General features: G+C 35.9%; 1 protein-coding gene across 4 annotated transcripts in view; it reads right to left on the minus strand.

Moving 5' to 3' along the window:
- VTI1A (vesicle transport through interaction with t-SNAREs 1A) overlaps positions 1-16,246 on the minus strand; it is a 257,024-nt gene that overhangs the window by 197,053 nt on the left and 43,725 nt on the right. For 2 of the 4 annotated variants that reach the window (XM_062496220.1, XM_062496221.1), the window contains exons 4-5: positions 9,689-9,766; positions 3,357-3,377 (exon numbers count right to left, since the gene is read on the minus strand). In XM_062496220.1, the coding sequence (XP_062352204.1) occupies positions 3,357-3,377; positions 9,689-9,766 (99 nt within the window). The remainder of the gene's footprint in view (positions 1-3,356; positions 3,378-9,688; positions 9,767-16,246) is intronic. The other 2 variants (XM_062496219.1, XM_062496218.1) reach the window with 1 other exon arrangement.

Genomic DNA, 16,246 nt, shown 5'->3' on the forward strand with positions numbered 1-16,246 from the left:
GGAAAGCTGCAATAACAGTCTATAATAATTAATAGAGTTGTCTAATACACAGTGGATAGGTTAAGACTAAATTGCAAAAAAGCCTTTTGCATTCATGGGGGGCAGGCCACCAAGAAAAAAATAATCAGCACAAGCACTTAATACAATTTAAAACCACAAGCTACAATGCTTTAATTGAAATCATGACAGCAACTAGAGTGGTGCATGTTCTTAGTACTCATGGTCAATCTAGATAATTAGTGTTAATTTTGCTTAATTATTTTTAAAAAGGCATTTTTTCGTAACATCTGCTGGTTCCTCTTCATTGCCCATCACAAAGAAAAAAATAGTATGGTGCCTTTCTCCAAATAGTACCCTTCCAAATGATACTGGACTAGTGTTAAATATTTTAAACTTTGTAAAAACCCTCAGAAACCTAACACTCACATAGATGTCTCTCAAGAAAGAAAAGTAGAAGGGGAAGAGGGTGGGAGGTGTGGGGCGTAAAAAGAAGGAGTTTAGAGGGTAGGACTCCTAAAAGTTAGAGGAGATACATAAAAAACCACCAAAGGCAGGGAGTGAGCACAAGGAGTAGAACACTGATCACAGAACAGATGTACAGGGCTGTATACGGGAAATGAAAACATTTTCCCGCTATGTTAAGGGACAGAGGGGGAAATAATCAGATTTCACATCACAAGGTGAAAGAGCTACCCAACAGAAAGAATTAGTGTTTGACTGTATATTTTTCTATACCATTTAAGCCAGATTCAAATAAAATAAATTACCATCCCAGTTCAGTGTTACTGTGAGCAATTAGAATACTAAAGCCCTGTGAACTCGGTGCCAACACTAACTCGGAGCCGTTTCTTAACTTGATTTCAGAGCCTTTCCACCCAAGGCATTCTACAATGAATCCTAATTTTATTATAAAGGGTGGTGTCATTTACATTGTTTGGATTTGGAGGCACCCTGTCCTTTGGACATGAAATCATTGCCCTGTAGCAGCAGCTGATGCTTTCAACTGCTTCCCACCCCTCCCCAAACTCCTTCTCCCACTGTATCCCCTGCACTCTGTGAGGGGGGGAGCGAGGTGATTCAGTCTGTCTTGCAGCTTCAGAAACAGCTTCTATCTGGAGTTATATAAGGAAGTTTTGCAAAGTGGCATGCTATCACTAGAGATTTAGTCATTCCATGTGGGCTGGATTCAAACTGAGATCTCAGGAGCTCAAAAGACAAGAGCGACACAGCCTCCATGGAAGCCTGTGTACGGCAAGTGTGCGAGAATAGAGCCTTGTAATGAGAGGAAGCACGGGTTTTATTAACAAACAGTATGGCAAACCACAATTTCTTTTAAGATCACTTCATACCTCCTTAGGAGAACTATAATTGGGGATGCCTTGATGTTTCACTCTGTGACGAGTTAAGAATTATGCCTGAGTCACTGTACTAGCCTTCATTTAAACTTTAATGTGCATTTTGCATTGGGTATAAAAACACCATTGCATTTACAACCTATCCAACACAGAGTGGGTACTTACATGCAGATAACAGAATGCCAACAATTGGGCTTTAAATTACTTTTCTCTCTACCTGCACAATTTTATTCAAGACAAACTAATAGGTCCCTTTATTTTGTTTAGTTTCTGCTGCTTTCACCATATCCAGAGAGAGAAAAAGTAACTTATGAGGCTAGCAAGGAAAAGCAAAAAAAAAGGAAAATTACCAGAAGTAATTTCATTTTTTTAGGTGGCTAACACACAGAGGATTTATAAAATCCAAAATATATAAATGAGTTAAGTATAGCTCCCAAGTTGCAGACCTTAGCAATAACACCCTGATTTTTCCTACTTCTTCATAGCTATTTCAAAAAGAAAAGCACATAAGTAGCAGCTTTGTTCTCTACATATAATTAAATTTTCAGAGTGAATTTAAAAATTAGGGGTCTTTATAAAACTATAATCTTATGTGTGCAAACAAAAAATGATCCTACTGCACTCTTTGCAAAAGGACAGAAGCAGACATGCAGGTGTTGTTAAAGGGATGAGAAAATGAGCCTTGTTCTCCTGAAAAACCTCAGAAATCAGGCTATACAAACCCTTGCAACAATACTGTCATCTGTTTAAATACTGGGACTATTGGGGAGGGGAGCTCAGCAGTGGTGGGAAGGCTTTCATGTGGTTACATGTTTATTTTATTTAATTTTTTTTGTTAACTCCTTTACTCCGTAGCTTTTACATATTAATATCAGCTCTCTGAGAAGAAGGGGAAAATAAAGAATCTTTGTATCACAAATATCTACCTGTTCTTAAGAATTTGCTGTAATTATCCTTAATCTGGTCACTTTAAAATTGTTTGTCATCACCATTCCTAAAACTAACAAATCCTTTCCTGCAGAGTTCAGTGTATATTACTGATACATTACAGGGCACACGTTTCCCAAAGAAGATACTAGACAAATAAGTGATGTTAAAATACTTGTGCTTCTAAATATATTTATTCAAACATTTCACTGGTCCAAGCTCTCTGTATGAAATCCTTCAGAAATATGATGTGTAAGTAAACTTGACTTTACTCAGCCCTTCTTTTCAGTGGCTATTAGGAAATAATAAAAAAAAGCAGTTCAAAAACCTGTTTTTCTACAGTAAGCAAAGGCAGAGATTAATTTCAGAAAATACACTGAAACACTGAAGAACTGACCATTAAAACAAACTTCTTTCTAAATATTTATGAATCATTTTATAACTGGAAGAAAGGTGTTCTGGAATACTGATCTCTAGTGTTACACCTACAGATCTACAGCACTCACAAATAAATAATAAATATTGATATGTATGTAGGTCTCTCTACCTCTACTGTATTTTCAGTAGGTGTACAAAATCCAACATAATACATAAGCTATTTAAATACCTCACACCAAACTCAAAACACTGTGAAATACCGTGTAATTTTTAAAATGCTTCAGCAAAGGTTTTATACCAAAGCAATGCTTTCACTTTCAATACCAGTGTATAAATGTACTTTCCCTATCAAAGATTTTGTGATGCAAACATGATTATTACTGTACCTGATTTGATCATGGTATTCTTGCAGAGATCAAATAATAGAGGTTTTTTCCACCCTTCTTTTTCTAGTGCCTTTTAAAAAAAATCCACTATCAAAGAATGTTAATTTCTAAGGTTTGATCTAGAGATTCCTATGTAAGTATACAATTATTAGGGAAAAAGAGGCACAACAGTGAATATTTTAAAGCAATGTAATCAATATTTTTGCTTTGTGTAGATTTCCCTGCAACAATGAACAAAAAGATCTACTTCAGATTTAGAAACTCAGCTTTAAAGGGAAGGCTAGACAACAAAAAGCAAGAAAGTACTCACCTCTTCACGTAATTTTATCAACTGCAACATGAACGCACAAAAAAGATAAAAAGGAAAGAAATGGCAGGAAAGAAAGATCAGTTGTGTGACAGGATACAGAATTAACATTGACAATTTATCTGTTTACATGTTTAGCATTTAAAAATCACAGACAAACACATTAAAAGAACCTAAACATAGACTACATGCAGAGTTTTTTGAACGAATAAAGATCACTTTCTCACACTGTCACATTAAACAAAGAGAATAGTGTGAAATTCTCTTTTAAACCACATCTAAGACACCATCATGAAATAAAGGGGAATGACTTCATAGAAGTCTATATTATAAAGAAAAAAACAAGTTTACTATTCCTCTCTTCGAAGATTGTACAGCTGAAGTGGTTTTGTATATACAAGTTTTCAGAATGTTTTCTGTATATTTTAGTTGTGACAACTGATTTCTTATTTTACTAGCAGATCTAACTTATTAATAAATGACTGCATCTTTATAGCATGTATTTCAGTATTGCAATTTTTATATACCCAAGTTCTACTGTAACTATATTATTTAATTGTATTATTGAACTTTATATTGAGGGTTTTTGCCAGGTAAAATGAAATGAACCAGCTTAGTTAAATGGCTCAGAACTATGATTTATTGAATAGCATATTTAAAAATAGACAAAGGAATAGGGAACAACATGAAACATATTTCCCTCAGAAAAGACCCTTTCCAGGTTCTTGATCCAGACCATTATACAGTGTGTATATAAATACACACAGAGTGTGTGTGTGTATGCTTATGTAGCATATTAATTTTATTTATTTAGGCTTGTAAATCAACACAATCTAATACTAGCACTAATAATATTGCTCTGGCAGCTTTACTGCAAAACTAAATAAAACCCCAGCCTGATTATCAAGCTATGTTGTAATACACTCATCCCTTAGCGAGATAGATAAATTATTTGTACTGGAACAAAATGTATAATTACCCACAACAAACATCTGCACAAGAATGGCCCTTTATAAAAAATTACAGTTCTCTCACCGATTCCAGTTCGAATTTGCAACAGCTACACAGTTATCTCTGTTTATGCTGATACTTCACCTACAGTTTCATAACACTAATTTTCAACACATGTGTAAGCTGAGAATGTTTACTACTAATAAAGTCTCACCAGCATGAAGGAAACAAAAGAACCTCCATTATTGTCTATTGTTTCATAAGGCTCATCTGAATCGGAAGGTTTGCCTCACCCCGTTAGCAAAAGGGACAAGAGGCTCTAACGAGACGCAATTAGGAGGGCTCCTACACCACCCCGACTTGAACTGGGCCAGCTCTTCCACACCGAGCTAAAGGAACTTTGCTAGAATTTGGTACAAAGAAAACGGCACTGCCGGCCAAACCAGCGCCTAAATTCAAGTGCTTGGCCTATCATAAACTGGTCTCTTTCTCCAGCTCTTCCCCCCCCTTTTTGCCCAAAAAGGCAAACATTAAGGCTCTTTAGAAAGAGACGATCTGGGAGTTGATCACATAGCTATCTTTTCTTTCTGAGGCCACCATTCTTCAGTTGACTATGATACTTAAAGGGCCAAAGTTTAAAACTACTCTCCCGCAATAGAGCCGGTCTGGGCATGCCACCCTGCTATAATCAATGAGAGTTTTAAAATGCTGCACATTTGTTTTTTCAATAGGTCCCCAAACAAAAATGTTCTATCTTGTTTGTGCTGCATGGCTGAATTTAAGCTCTGCATGGGATTTGCAGCTAAGCTAAGTAATGGGAGAGGGTTGGGTTTTTTTTTAACATTGGCTGAAAGATATTCATTCAAATTAACAAAAGATGTATTTTCCCTCATTTAACAATGCTCTTGATGAAAATGTGTTACCTTTACATTTCTATTTTGAAACATTATTTTTATTATGCTCACTCCTGAACTATAAACAGCGTTAAGCCATGTGCAGCCACCATTTTAGTTTATGATAATCAGCATATTTTTGAAACAAAGATTTCTTATTTTTTTTAATATAATACAGAATTCGATACAAGAGGTAATCTGTTCCTTTGTGAGCTAAAAAAAAAAAAAAATCTGGTTTACGCTGGTTTGAACCAGTGGAATCTCTTGTGGCTAAGCCTTCTGCTGTGACTAAAATCAAAACTGCACCACAGAGAGCGAGGGAGCGAGATGGGATGTGTCTGTGTGTGTGTGTGTGTGTGTACGCACGCGTGTGGCCGCGAGGCTCGTCATGTGACATGGAAAACTACTGAATTTTTTTAAAAAAGCTGATAACGCCACCGCCGTCTCTGTCCGCATATAGATAACGAATAAATGCTGAACTCTATTAAACGCCCTTTACACATTATCGTGGGTCGAACACACAATTTTCTGAACTTATGATGACAGTCTATTTATTTTGCTATAAACCCTCGGCATGTAACGAACAGATTTGTGTCTGGTAATGATCTGCTCTGCCAGGGCTATATGAAATGATACCGACCTTCTTTAGATCTTGGCGAATTAAATTGACCAACTTCACCCCCTGGTCTGTAGCTGAAGTTTGACACACTTTATGCACAGCAAGCCCAAATCTAATATTATCACAACTTTGTAGTCAGAAATTAAGTAGACGCAAAATATTTGTTCACTACGAATCACATACAGAATATATGGGTATATGGATATGCAGTTTAACCCAATGTGAATTTATTTAAACTTACTAATGAACACAGCTGCAAAAGAGAAAGGAACAATGTCATACCTCATGACGGCTGATAATACTGAACTTCACATAATTTCAATTGAGAGAGATTTCTGATTTAACCCAACACATACTTCCTCCAAAACATACAAATTGCTACATAAAACAGTTCTATTATTATTAAAGTGATGCTACAACTTTAGGTAGTGTCTCACTGCACTAAAAAACTCAAAACTTTCAAGAGATTTGTTAAATATTGGTGGCCAGGATGACAAAGAAGACTTGCAAGCAATGGAGCCTGTTTAAGAGCACTCTTGGAAAATAAATAATAACCCAATGCACACAGTAGTTTTAGGGATTTGGTTTGTGAGGTGGGGGGCTCTTTTGATGCAAGAAACAACATTTCTTGATTTTTAACCTCTGAGTGCCTTATCTGAGTACATTCCCATGATTCAAATTAAAAAGAAATTAAAATATGTTAAGCAGTGACTTTACTGAACTCTAGGTGCATTAAGAGCACTATATAACTACTTGTCTCATGAAAAAGGTTGCATTTATTTAAAAAGAAGCTTTCAGGAGCAGAATATATAATTCTTACAACTTCCTACAGAAATTTCTATATGATCTATCTGTTAAAAGCAGCTGCATCTTGGTATAATCACTATAAGGAAAATATATTCCAAGCTATCCTAAGTGTCACCTAGAGAATATGGCTGCTACTTCTGGGAGACATGTTGGGAAAATGAAGAAGACAAGACAAATCACCATTAGCTATTCTTCAATCTGTTCTTTGTACTTCAATCTTTCTTCCTGAGAGAACAACTGGAAACTCATACCTATCATCCTATTCATTACAGCTTACAACTTGGCTTTGGTTTGCTGTAATTGAACCTTTTGCAACTCAACTAAATAAAGAGAAGCTGAGGAAAAGACACAGATAACTTATTTTTCCAATAGCGACCTGTTTTATTTCTAGCTTTTTAATATGGTAATACCAGCCAGCATGCATTAAGTTCCTTTTGTCTTCTCTCTCCACCAAAAACATCATGCAAGTGTTTATCACAACGACAAAGACCAACAACTCATGTCTCTTGTTTGCTTCTGGGTAACAACCCTGACCCAACAATCCGAATTGGCAGATTTTACCAGTATTTGTGGTTTGATACAGAAGCAATTCTGAGCTGGCAACTTTTGTCAACATCTCCTCTGTCAGAAAAGGAATCCTTTCTCTCCCCTTCCACAGTTAGTGACTGGATTGGGGAAAACAAGCCCACCATTTTTTCATTTAAACTAATTTAACCTAATCCAAACTGATTGAGAAGTAAAAAATCCTACAATATTAGGGTCAGGATAAGTCCATGTACCTATATTTATTTCCATCAGACAAAACAAAAGCAAACATTTGAAACATCTTCAAATATTTTACACAGCTCTAAGTTATACCTGAGCATCCTTTCATCATTTACTCCAAGTCTTCTTTTGATACAATAATGTATAGGAGTGAAAGCATATTAGGTCTGGGGTTACTGAGTTAAACACAGTGTCTGGCAAGTACCTAAAGCCTACACCTGACTTTGAAAGCTGTACATTCTAGTAAGCTCAATACCACTTGAAGTTTTTGCACTAAATGCTTGCACCCATAGCTACATGTATACAAGTACAGGTATAAAAAAATACTTAATAAGAAAAAGAGAATGATATTTATTATTGAAACAACACAATAAATAATGTATTTTAAAAATACTGGCATTCACATATTTAAAAGAAATTAGGTGACTCCTTTATGGTGCCATTTCATTATACTTTTCAAGAAAGGAATTAAGAACTTTAAAAGGTACAGAGGTAATAATTTCAAGTTGGACAATAGAAAAGGATTTTGATTACCTAAAAAACTATACAAGAGTCCTTCAGCAGCCAAAAATTTTCTTCCATTTAAATAGTGGTCATTTGGAAGAAAAAGCCCTAAGTTGACAAATTGAAGGTTGAAAGTATCTTTTAGCTCCTTGAGATGAGAACAAGTCTTTTCCACCAAGTTTGGAAAAAAGATCACCAGTGACAAAAAGTGCTCACATGAACCAGTTATTTAAGCATTCTTTAAAAAGTGAAAATAAAATATTTTATCACATCCCTACACATAAGATATTCTGTTATAAGTAAAGCTTCTTAACACAATTGCTGTTTTATGTCTGAATTCACACAATTTTTTGTTGAAATGTAAAAGTAGCAGCATGTTAAGAGAAATGAGAACCTTAACACTTGCACAGGACTGCATTTACATGTTCAAGACATACAGACGGTGAAACTCTTCTCCCAAAAATAATCTTCTCCATAAATTCATTGTTTAGACATAAAACCCCCTCTTTATTTTACCAAATTTTGGCATCTCCCCTTTCTATCATACATAAATATGAAGATTAATGTCCTTTAAATTTAAGTCTTCACATAGATATCAGAGATGCTATACTTCAGTCTTATGTCTCCAGATAATGCATCCTGTGTCTAATTTCATTCATGTATGAATTAAAGACTATTACAGAGTTTAAAAACTTAAAGAACATGTTTAAAATACTGTATAAGATTGAGGCTATGGGGTCTGTGTTTTGGAAGTGCTTGTACCAGGTAAGTCTCCAAGTCTTTATTTTTCCTGTCCTTAGTGGAGCCGAGCCTATACTGAGCATAGAAGATACAAGAAAATTTCAGAAATTGTTTTGATCCATTTCCTTTTTTAATAACACATTTATCAAGTAAACATTTACACAGTTTTTTCTTTCATTAGCAAAATAATTGGGATTCTATCTGGTCAGAAGAGAAAATATGACCTGTAGGAAAACTTTCAGCTAACTTCATACTCAAAAAATACAAGATTTTGATAACATACATTTCAGAAAGAAACTAAATATTCTCCTTTCAGACAGAGTGTCAAACAAGTTTCATCCCAAAAAGAAATATTAACAGGTGGGTCAAAGTGTCCTGAATAAAGCACTGCCTTTACAGTTTTCGGTAGTCTAGCAGGATCCTCACTGTAGTATGCAGAACAATACGGGTACAAGATTTTTAAAAAGCCTCAGGATTATCAAGCTTTCATTCATTAAAAGAGGAGGATAGCACTGCATCCTAGTACAACATGCATTATGAAAGCACACTCTTATTAGTACAACTTGTGGTTTTGGTACAAGGAGAGAAAATCTGGATAAAGAAGAAATCACACAAGGAAACTGAGTGGGATACTGCCTAATTCTGAGAGCGCACTTTCATTTGTTTTGCCTGCCAGTGTTGATTTAATTATACTGCATTATTATCAAAGCTGCATTATGTACTTTTTTATTCCTTTTACATGTGTTTGAGGTGAAGACCTTGGCTTTGTCGGCAAACAGCATGTTTCAAGTTCTTTCTTAAGTACTAAATAATAAAGAAAAGAGAAGAAAAGATTTTTTTTGAGATAGCAGACAGTGATCACAAGTTAAAGGGTTAAATGTAAGATCTCCAAGAAACATTTTGAAGTTGATTAAGACCCCAGCTTTGCATTAAACAGTATCACTTCCACATGAGTTGTTGCTAATGCTGTTAAGGAGCAGCTTGAGAAGCCCAGTGTGCCAGTGACCTCCTTCACCCTCCAGCCACCCACTAGGGCTTCTTGATTAGCATCCTACCTGGTTCTCTGAGGAATTCCCGTCATCCCCTAGGAGCTCATTCCGCACCTCATCACTGTAGGCGATTCGTGACCTTTTCTGTAAAACAAAAAGAAAAAAGGGTTAGGAAGTAAAGCTCCGAAGCCATTGGTATCAAGGCTGATCATCTTAAACCTCGAGAGCCCCCTAATGGATACCTATTTGATTAAAAAAAAATAAAAATCTGCAAGTGAAAGTTATTACAAAGTTCTTCAACTGCTGTACCTTAACAAATCTGCATGGTTAAACTATAGTATTTCTAAGACAGTCACACCCTCAACATTGCAGAAATGAAAGCAGCTTCTGGGAAGCTTGAGACACATAACATGTAAGGCAACATACAGTATAATAGCAAAAACATGGAAAAAATGCCAGTGCAGGAACCAAGTGCATTTTTCTGAAGAACACTTGCTAGCAGGTCACAGAATGCAACGTAACAGTGATGGCAGCAGTGCCACTAAACAGGAAAGGAAGACTGAGCTTTTCCCATACTAAAAAAAAAAAAAAAATCCCGAAAAAAACAAACCTGAACAACACACACGTGACATATCTGATTCAATTTAAAGATTAAGAAAATTAACAAGCATTTTCTATGCTGCTAAGGTTGCTGGGAAAGGACCAGAAATTAAAGGGTGAAAGAAAGGAGGGAAAATAACAGCACAAGGAAACATTGGTTTTCAACAGTTCATGGAGCCACCACAAAACTGAGACGGTCATCCATGGGATCATTATGATAGACAGGATATTAAGTAAATTCACAGTTTATGAGTACCAGATTTGCTCTTGAACTGATAATTATGTTGATTCTAAACTAGATCAAGTGCCAAGCAAAGGAAAGGAAATGTGTGATGATTACCAAGGTAGCACAGGATTCAGCAGAGCAATGAGAACGTCAGCCCAGCTTTCAATTTCTCTGTTAGCCAAATAACAGGCTATTACTCAGTTAATACTCCCACACCTACCATTAAAGAAGGGATTGGATTTTTAACATATTGTCTAACTTATTTTTTTCTTTTTGAGAGTAGCTATGGTAATTTTTACACCTCATCAGAGGAAGAAACCCAAGAGTAACAAAACCTAAGGTGTAGGGCCTTCCTTTATTGATGGGGGATTCCCTCACACCCTGCCATGACAGTGACTACCAGTAGGAATGCAGAAAAAATGAATCCCTCAAATTTTTCCTGCTTTGGCGATCATGCCAAAATTTGTGCTTGTGACTGAGGCATGGGAAAAAAACACTAGAAATTATACTGAACACAGGGAAATTCATCACCTTAGTAACAAAGAGGTTTGGAAGTGGGTCACCTTTTTTGCAAAGGACCTAGCAGTGAAGTAAGCCTTGTATGGGTCACCTCAGAGCAAAATATTTTAGCTCTTTATGTCATGTAGCTCTCCTTTATTACCAACATGATCATTACAATATCTACCCATTTGTGATTCACTTGCCAGCACTCAGATCTAGGTCATATCCTAAAGCTACAGGTGTAAGTAGGAAGGACAAAGCCCTGGACCATGGACCCACGGCAAGAGGTGAATTGTGCCAAATCTTTTGGAGATCTCAGCTGTCACAGTTTCATACTAACCAAGCTAAAGTAGTCTACAGCATTAAAGGAAATGAGAACCTTTAAACAGGCTGTGGTATCAGAGCTGCCTGTTTAAATTATTCATTTCATCACTATGGGGGACTAAAACACTCCACAGTATGCAAGAATATCATATGGAGATAGGTTTTGTTTTTCTCTTTTCTCACCAAAAAGCCAACAAATTGGCATAGATTGCTCAATTACATTATTTTCCTATTTTTATTGGACACACATCAAACAAGGAAGGCAATTGCAAATATATACCAATAAATATCTAATCTTCTTTTCTGATTAAGATTCAGTCTCAAGACCTCATTTGAGGTCTAGCAGTTCAACTGTACGGTTTCTCCCAATTTCACAAAATGACTCAGCCCCATTGATCCTGTTAGTGTTGAATGTATTCATCATTATTAGACTGAGATGAGGAACATGATGCTTCATGAGCTTGTTCTCCAGTGAACAAGCTTCCTAATAATATGTAGGGACTGAAATGGTCCTTGATTACACATCATTTATTTGAAAGATATAACTGGATGATATTCTCATTCTTAAGAGGCTGCACTGGAGAAAGGAAAAAGAATATACTTCACAGGAAAGAAATAAATAAAGGTTAATAGCAATACAATTTTTAAAGGACCTTTATAATCCTTTATTATAATTGTCACTGAACTTAATAAATATATTTGTATCCTTGTTCTTTTATTGTAATAATCTGTCATGATCTGAAAATCAGAAATTTTATTAAAAGAAATAATGCTTTGGCTACAATTAGATATAACTCTTTGCCATAATCAATAAATAATTTTATACCACTTTTGATCACAGTTTCACTACCAAATGAATCAATAATATAAAAGGAAAGGTCTTTGAACTAAAGTGTTCATTTATTCTTTCAGGATTTGTTGAAAATATCAATACTTGAAATGCTATTCTTATTTTTATTAAAGTATTATTGGCTAACATTTTTAAATGTGGCTATGAAAGTTAGTGCAGCTTGTCTGAATTCGATAATTAAGTATTTTTAAATTTATTTTTTATTTTTTTTAGTTCATAACCATCAGCTGTTTATAAATACATACTTTAGCCAAATGCAAGAATGATAGTTTGAGCTGGAAATGTCACACACTCTGCTACAGTTTGAAGGAACCCAATTCATAATGCATTTTATAAATAGTTAATGACTTCTATACATAAGCTAACCAGGCAAATCAAGAAATTGTCAACATTTTTAGTCTTAGTTGTCAGTTACCACTGTCTACTGGTACTTTATATGTATGTTTCTAGAAAAGACAGAGGCTTTACAGAGTTTGTAATCCAAGGCATTTCTGGGCAGCTCAGTATAGGTTTAAGAGGTTCTGCGTGCAGATTTTTGTCTGCAAAGCTCTGTCATATATAGAAGTTTTCCTTGGATTTTATATTTTCTTGTATATACTGAGACAAAAAGTCTAAGCACTCAAGTGGTTTTGCTCAGTGAATGTGTTTGCATGTGCCCAAACACAGAGACATAAAGGGTTAAGCCACTTTCTACAAGAACTTCAGCACTCAGAAAGTTTCAGGGGCTGTTTTAAATGTACTACAGTACCCAGACCTTCTGACAAGGAAGAATTTCTGATTCCAGGCAGATCTCTCTTGGTTTATGAACAGGATTTTTGCATACTGATTGGGTGATTTCCTTAAAGCCCTGTTCAAACAGATACACTTGCTCAGTTCTGTCTGGCAATTTGGCTTTAAACAATCTGTCTACTTGACCCAAGCCTTAACATTTCCCAATAGAACTGAATGTGTTCATAGGCAAGCCCAGCTAAATTAGAATTGAAATGAATTAACTCAGCTTAAACTAATTAAGATCTGTGATCTGCAGTACCACCCCCCTGTATGATTCCACATGTGAAGCAGGGTACACGTAACCAGACTGTAAGAATTCTGCTATACCACTAATCTGAGCATACCAATGAAGTTCCTCTATTACTAAAGCATATGAGAAGTTAATTTCCATGGCCTACACATGGCAAAGCAATTGCTTAAATTGCCTCACCTGGGAATTTAATACAATGTTATCATCAGACCAGCCCCACTGTAAATAGATTTATAATGCTTTCCATGTGCTAGGCTAGGTTGCATATGAATTAAGTAATGATCTGGTATTACAATACAATCAGCTAGTTCCCACACCTGGCAGACAGGATATTTTGCTAAATTACTACCTATACAGATACATCACAACATAAAAACAGAGAAGGTAATGGGAAGAGAAACAATCTACATGGTGTATGACTGAATTTTACACGGTAACCAAATAAGATGTAGATAGAAAGAGGTATCCAAAATAATCTATTTCCAACATCTGCACAACAGAACACATACTTATTCATTTCTATTCAATTTTGGCCTAATTTTCCGCATTCTATACTTTAATTACCATCCACATTCTGAAATGTTCCCATTAGTGAAGGCCAGAACTAGCCAGTGCCCCCTCACTCCAATGCACTTCCAGCAATCAGACAAATAATTGATATAAAGTATTGTACATTTTCATACATGAACTAAAGAATAGCTTTCCCCCTCCTAAATGCTAAGCAACCCCCAAAGAGATGAGCAAACATAGGTGCATTCCAGACAAAAGACCCAGCAGATCCTTTTATCCCAACCTCTCAATTTTTCAGGCTCAATGTTTTAAGAACAGATTAAACAATTTTTCTGGTGGAATACATGTAAACAACAAAAAAGCTTATTTATCCACAAACATCTGTTTTCCTACAAAATTTATTAGAATTTCGAAGTATATATAAATGTTTTTAAAAAATCTCCAGGCATCTGTTTCAGATGCTCTAAATGTAAATAAATACTTGAGATTAACATAACCAGAAATAATTTGTGGGAATACATCTCAGATTTTATTTTCTGTTCTTTGACAGTAGTCACTTCTGCCACTGCTCTTGCTAAAAGCAAGGCGAAAAAAGTGACCAGGTCCCCAGATGGACAGCTTAATACTGCAGAATATAAACTTTCATCTCTGCCTTTTGGAATAGGTGTTTAAGTATTTTTTTGCTAAGCACAAATGGAAAAGATACAGTTTAACAAATTTAGAGGAAAAGTGGCCCTATTTAACCATCTTAAAGCTTATATTGAAACAGAAACCCAAACTGGTTTCTTCTTAAATAAAAGAAATTGAAATTTTTTTCAATTTGAAAAATTGCGTTCAAACATCAGTTTTCAAAACTTGTATTTCATTTCCAAAACTATATTTTTTTCTGTAAAGGTGATCAAGGAACAACAGACTAGACACTTCAGACTGCAATTCCAAAGGGGTTTCCTGCTCCTAAGTGGCTGAGTTTTTAACAATTGGGTGCATAAAGCAGGAAAATTGTCATTCAAGCATTTCCTTAAGAAAACTGAAAAAAAAAAAATCAAATGGATGTTCCTGTCCAAAAGTAAATAAAAACTATTCCACAAATCCACTGAAACTTCAGATCGAAAGAATCAATTCAACAGTACATGTCAGCTGGCAGAAGTCAATGTCTCAGCCACCCCCAGTGTTGCCTCCATCCCTGCACACACACAAGAGGCTGCAGGCAACTCTGAAAGAGAAACACAACTCAAACCCCTGTTCTGCCAAATGTCAGCAGCTTCCTGCAACAGCAGAGAGAAATCAAACTGCAAGTGATGATGTGAAATTAATGCAGAGATACTATCACCCATCTTAAATAGATGTCACAGGTCCATAAATCTTCTTTTCAATAATCCTCATCAAACACACTTTTAATTTCATTATGGGGTAAGGGCAGGGAGGAAGGTCAAGCAAACCCCATGAGGATACAACACATTTTGTTATGTTGATTGTGAAAAATGCAGCTCCTGCCCACAAAACTACTTCCACCTCAAACTCATGACCAGGGGATCATGCATGTCACCAACAAGGCAGATGCTTAAACTGCTACACTGCACCTCCTGTGGGTAGGGAAGGAAACAAGCTACCTGAGAGAAAACTGAAATTCACTGCTGCTGTGAATTTATGGAGTAACACAGGATGACTCCTATTGTGAAAAAGACAGTTCTATCTAGAAAAGCAGCTTTTATTTACCTGAACTCAAACTTCTAAACTTAACAACCCAGAAAGATTTTTCAAAATTCAGAAGGTTGGAACTAACTGAACTCTGCCTCATTCTGTTTTAAAGAGAATGCTCGAATACTCACTATGATCACTATGGAAATCCATGGAAACATCTAAAGAAATATAATGCAATACAACAGTTATAAATCCAAGCATAGAAAACTTCAGGTGAGTACTGCTTAGGCTTGAATAGTACTCTCCAAACATTACAAGGAATAACTCCCCTTAGCCTGGCATGTAAATCAATTTTATTTTTCTTTTTATTATAACCATTCATCTTTTCTTGTTGGAATTACCACATACTAATTCCCAACCTTGGTCCCTCCACATACAGTTCTTTATTCTTTCACCAGAATTTAGTCCCTCCAAGGTGCCTTTAGTGCTGGGCTGTTCTGCACAGCAGTTTGCCAGCCTTTTTACTCATGTGCCAGGCATCAGCTGCAGCAGGAAGGAAGACTGGGTATATCTGCAAATTTAACTGTAACATCTCTGTAGGCCAACAGTGATGCATGACCTCTACACTGCTGACTTGCAGTTATTCCACTGTCCACTGTTACCCACAGCTCACAGTCTTTCCCTGTAATGTATTTTTCAGTTCTCTAATTTCAGCATTTCGTCCAACCCCCTTCTATGGATTCCTTCAAACGACCATTATTAAACTATCATCTTTCATTACAAAGCCCATCTCTACACATCTACTTAGCTGGCTGAGTTAACCAACTTCTCTATTCAGACAGTGGAAATTCCTTTAAATTGTGCATGAGATCACACAAATTCATTCCTTCTCAGATCCACCTTCCTGAAAAGCCTGTTGCTTCCTTGTAACCACCCTGTGCATGTTCAAAG

The sequence above is a fragment of the Cinclus cinclus genome, chromosome 7, assembly GCF_963662255.1.
Source record: "Cinclus cinclus chromosome 7, bCinCin1.1, whole genome shotgun sequence".
NCBI classification, from domain to species: domain Eukaryota; kingdom Metazoa; phylum Chordata; class Aves; order Passeriformes; family Cinclidae; genus Cinclus; species Cinclus cinclus.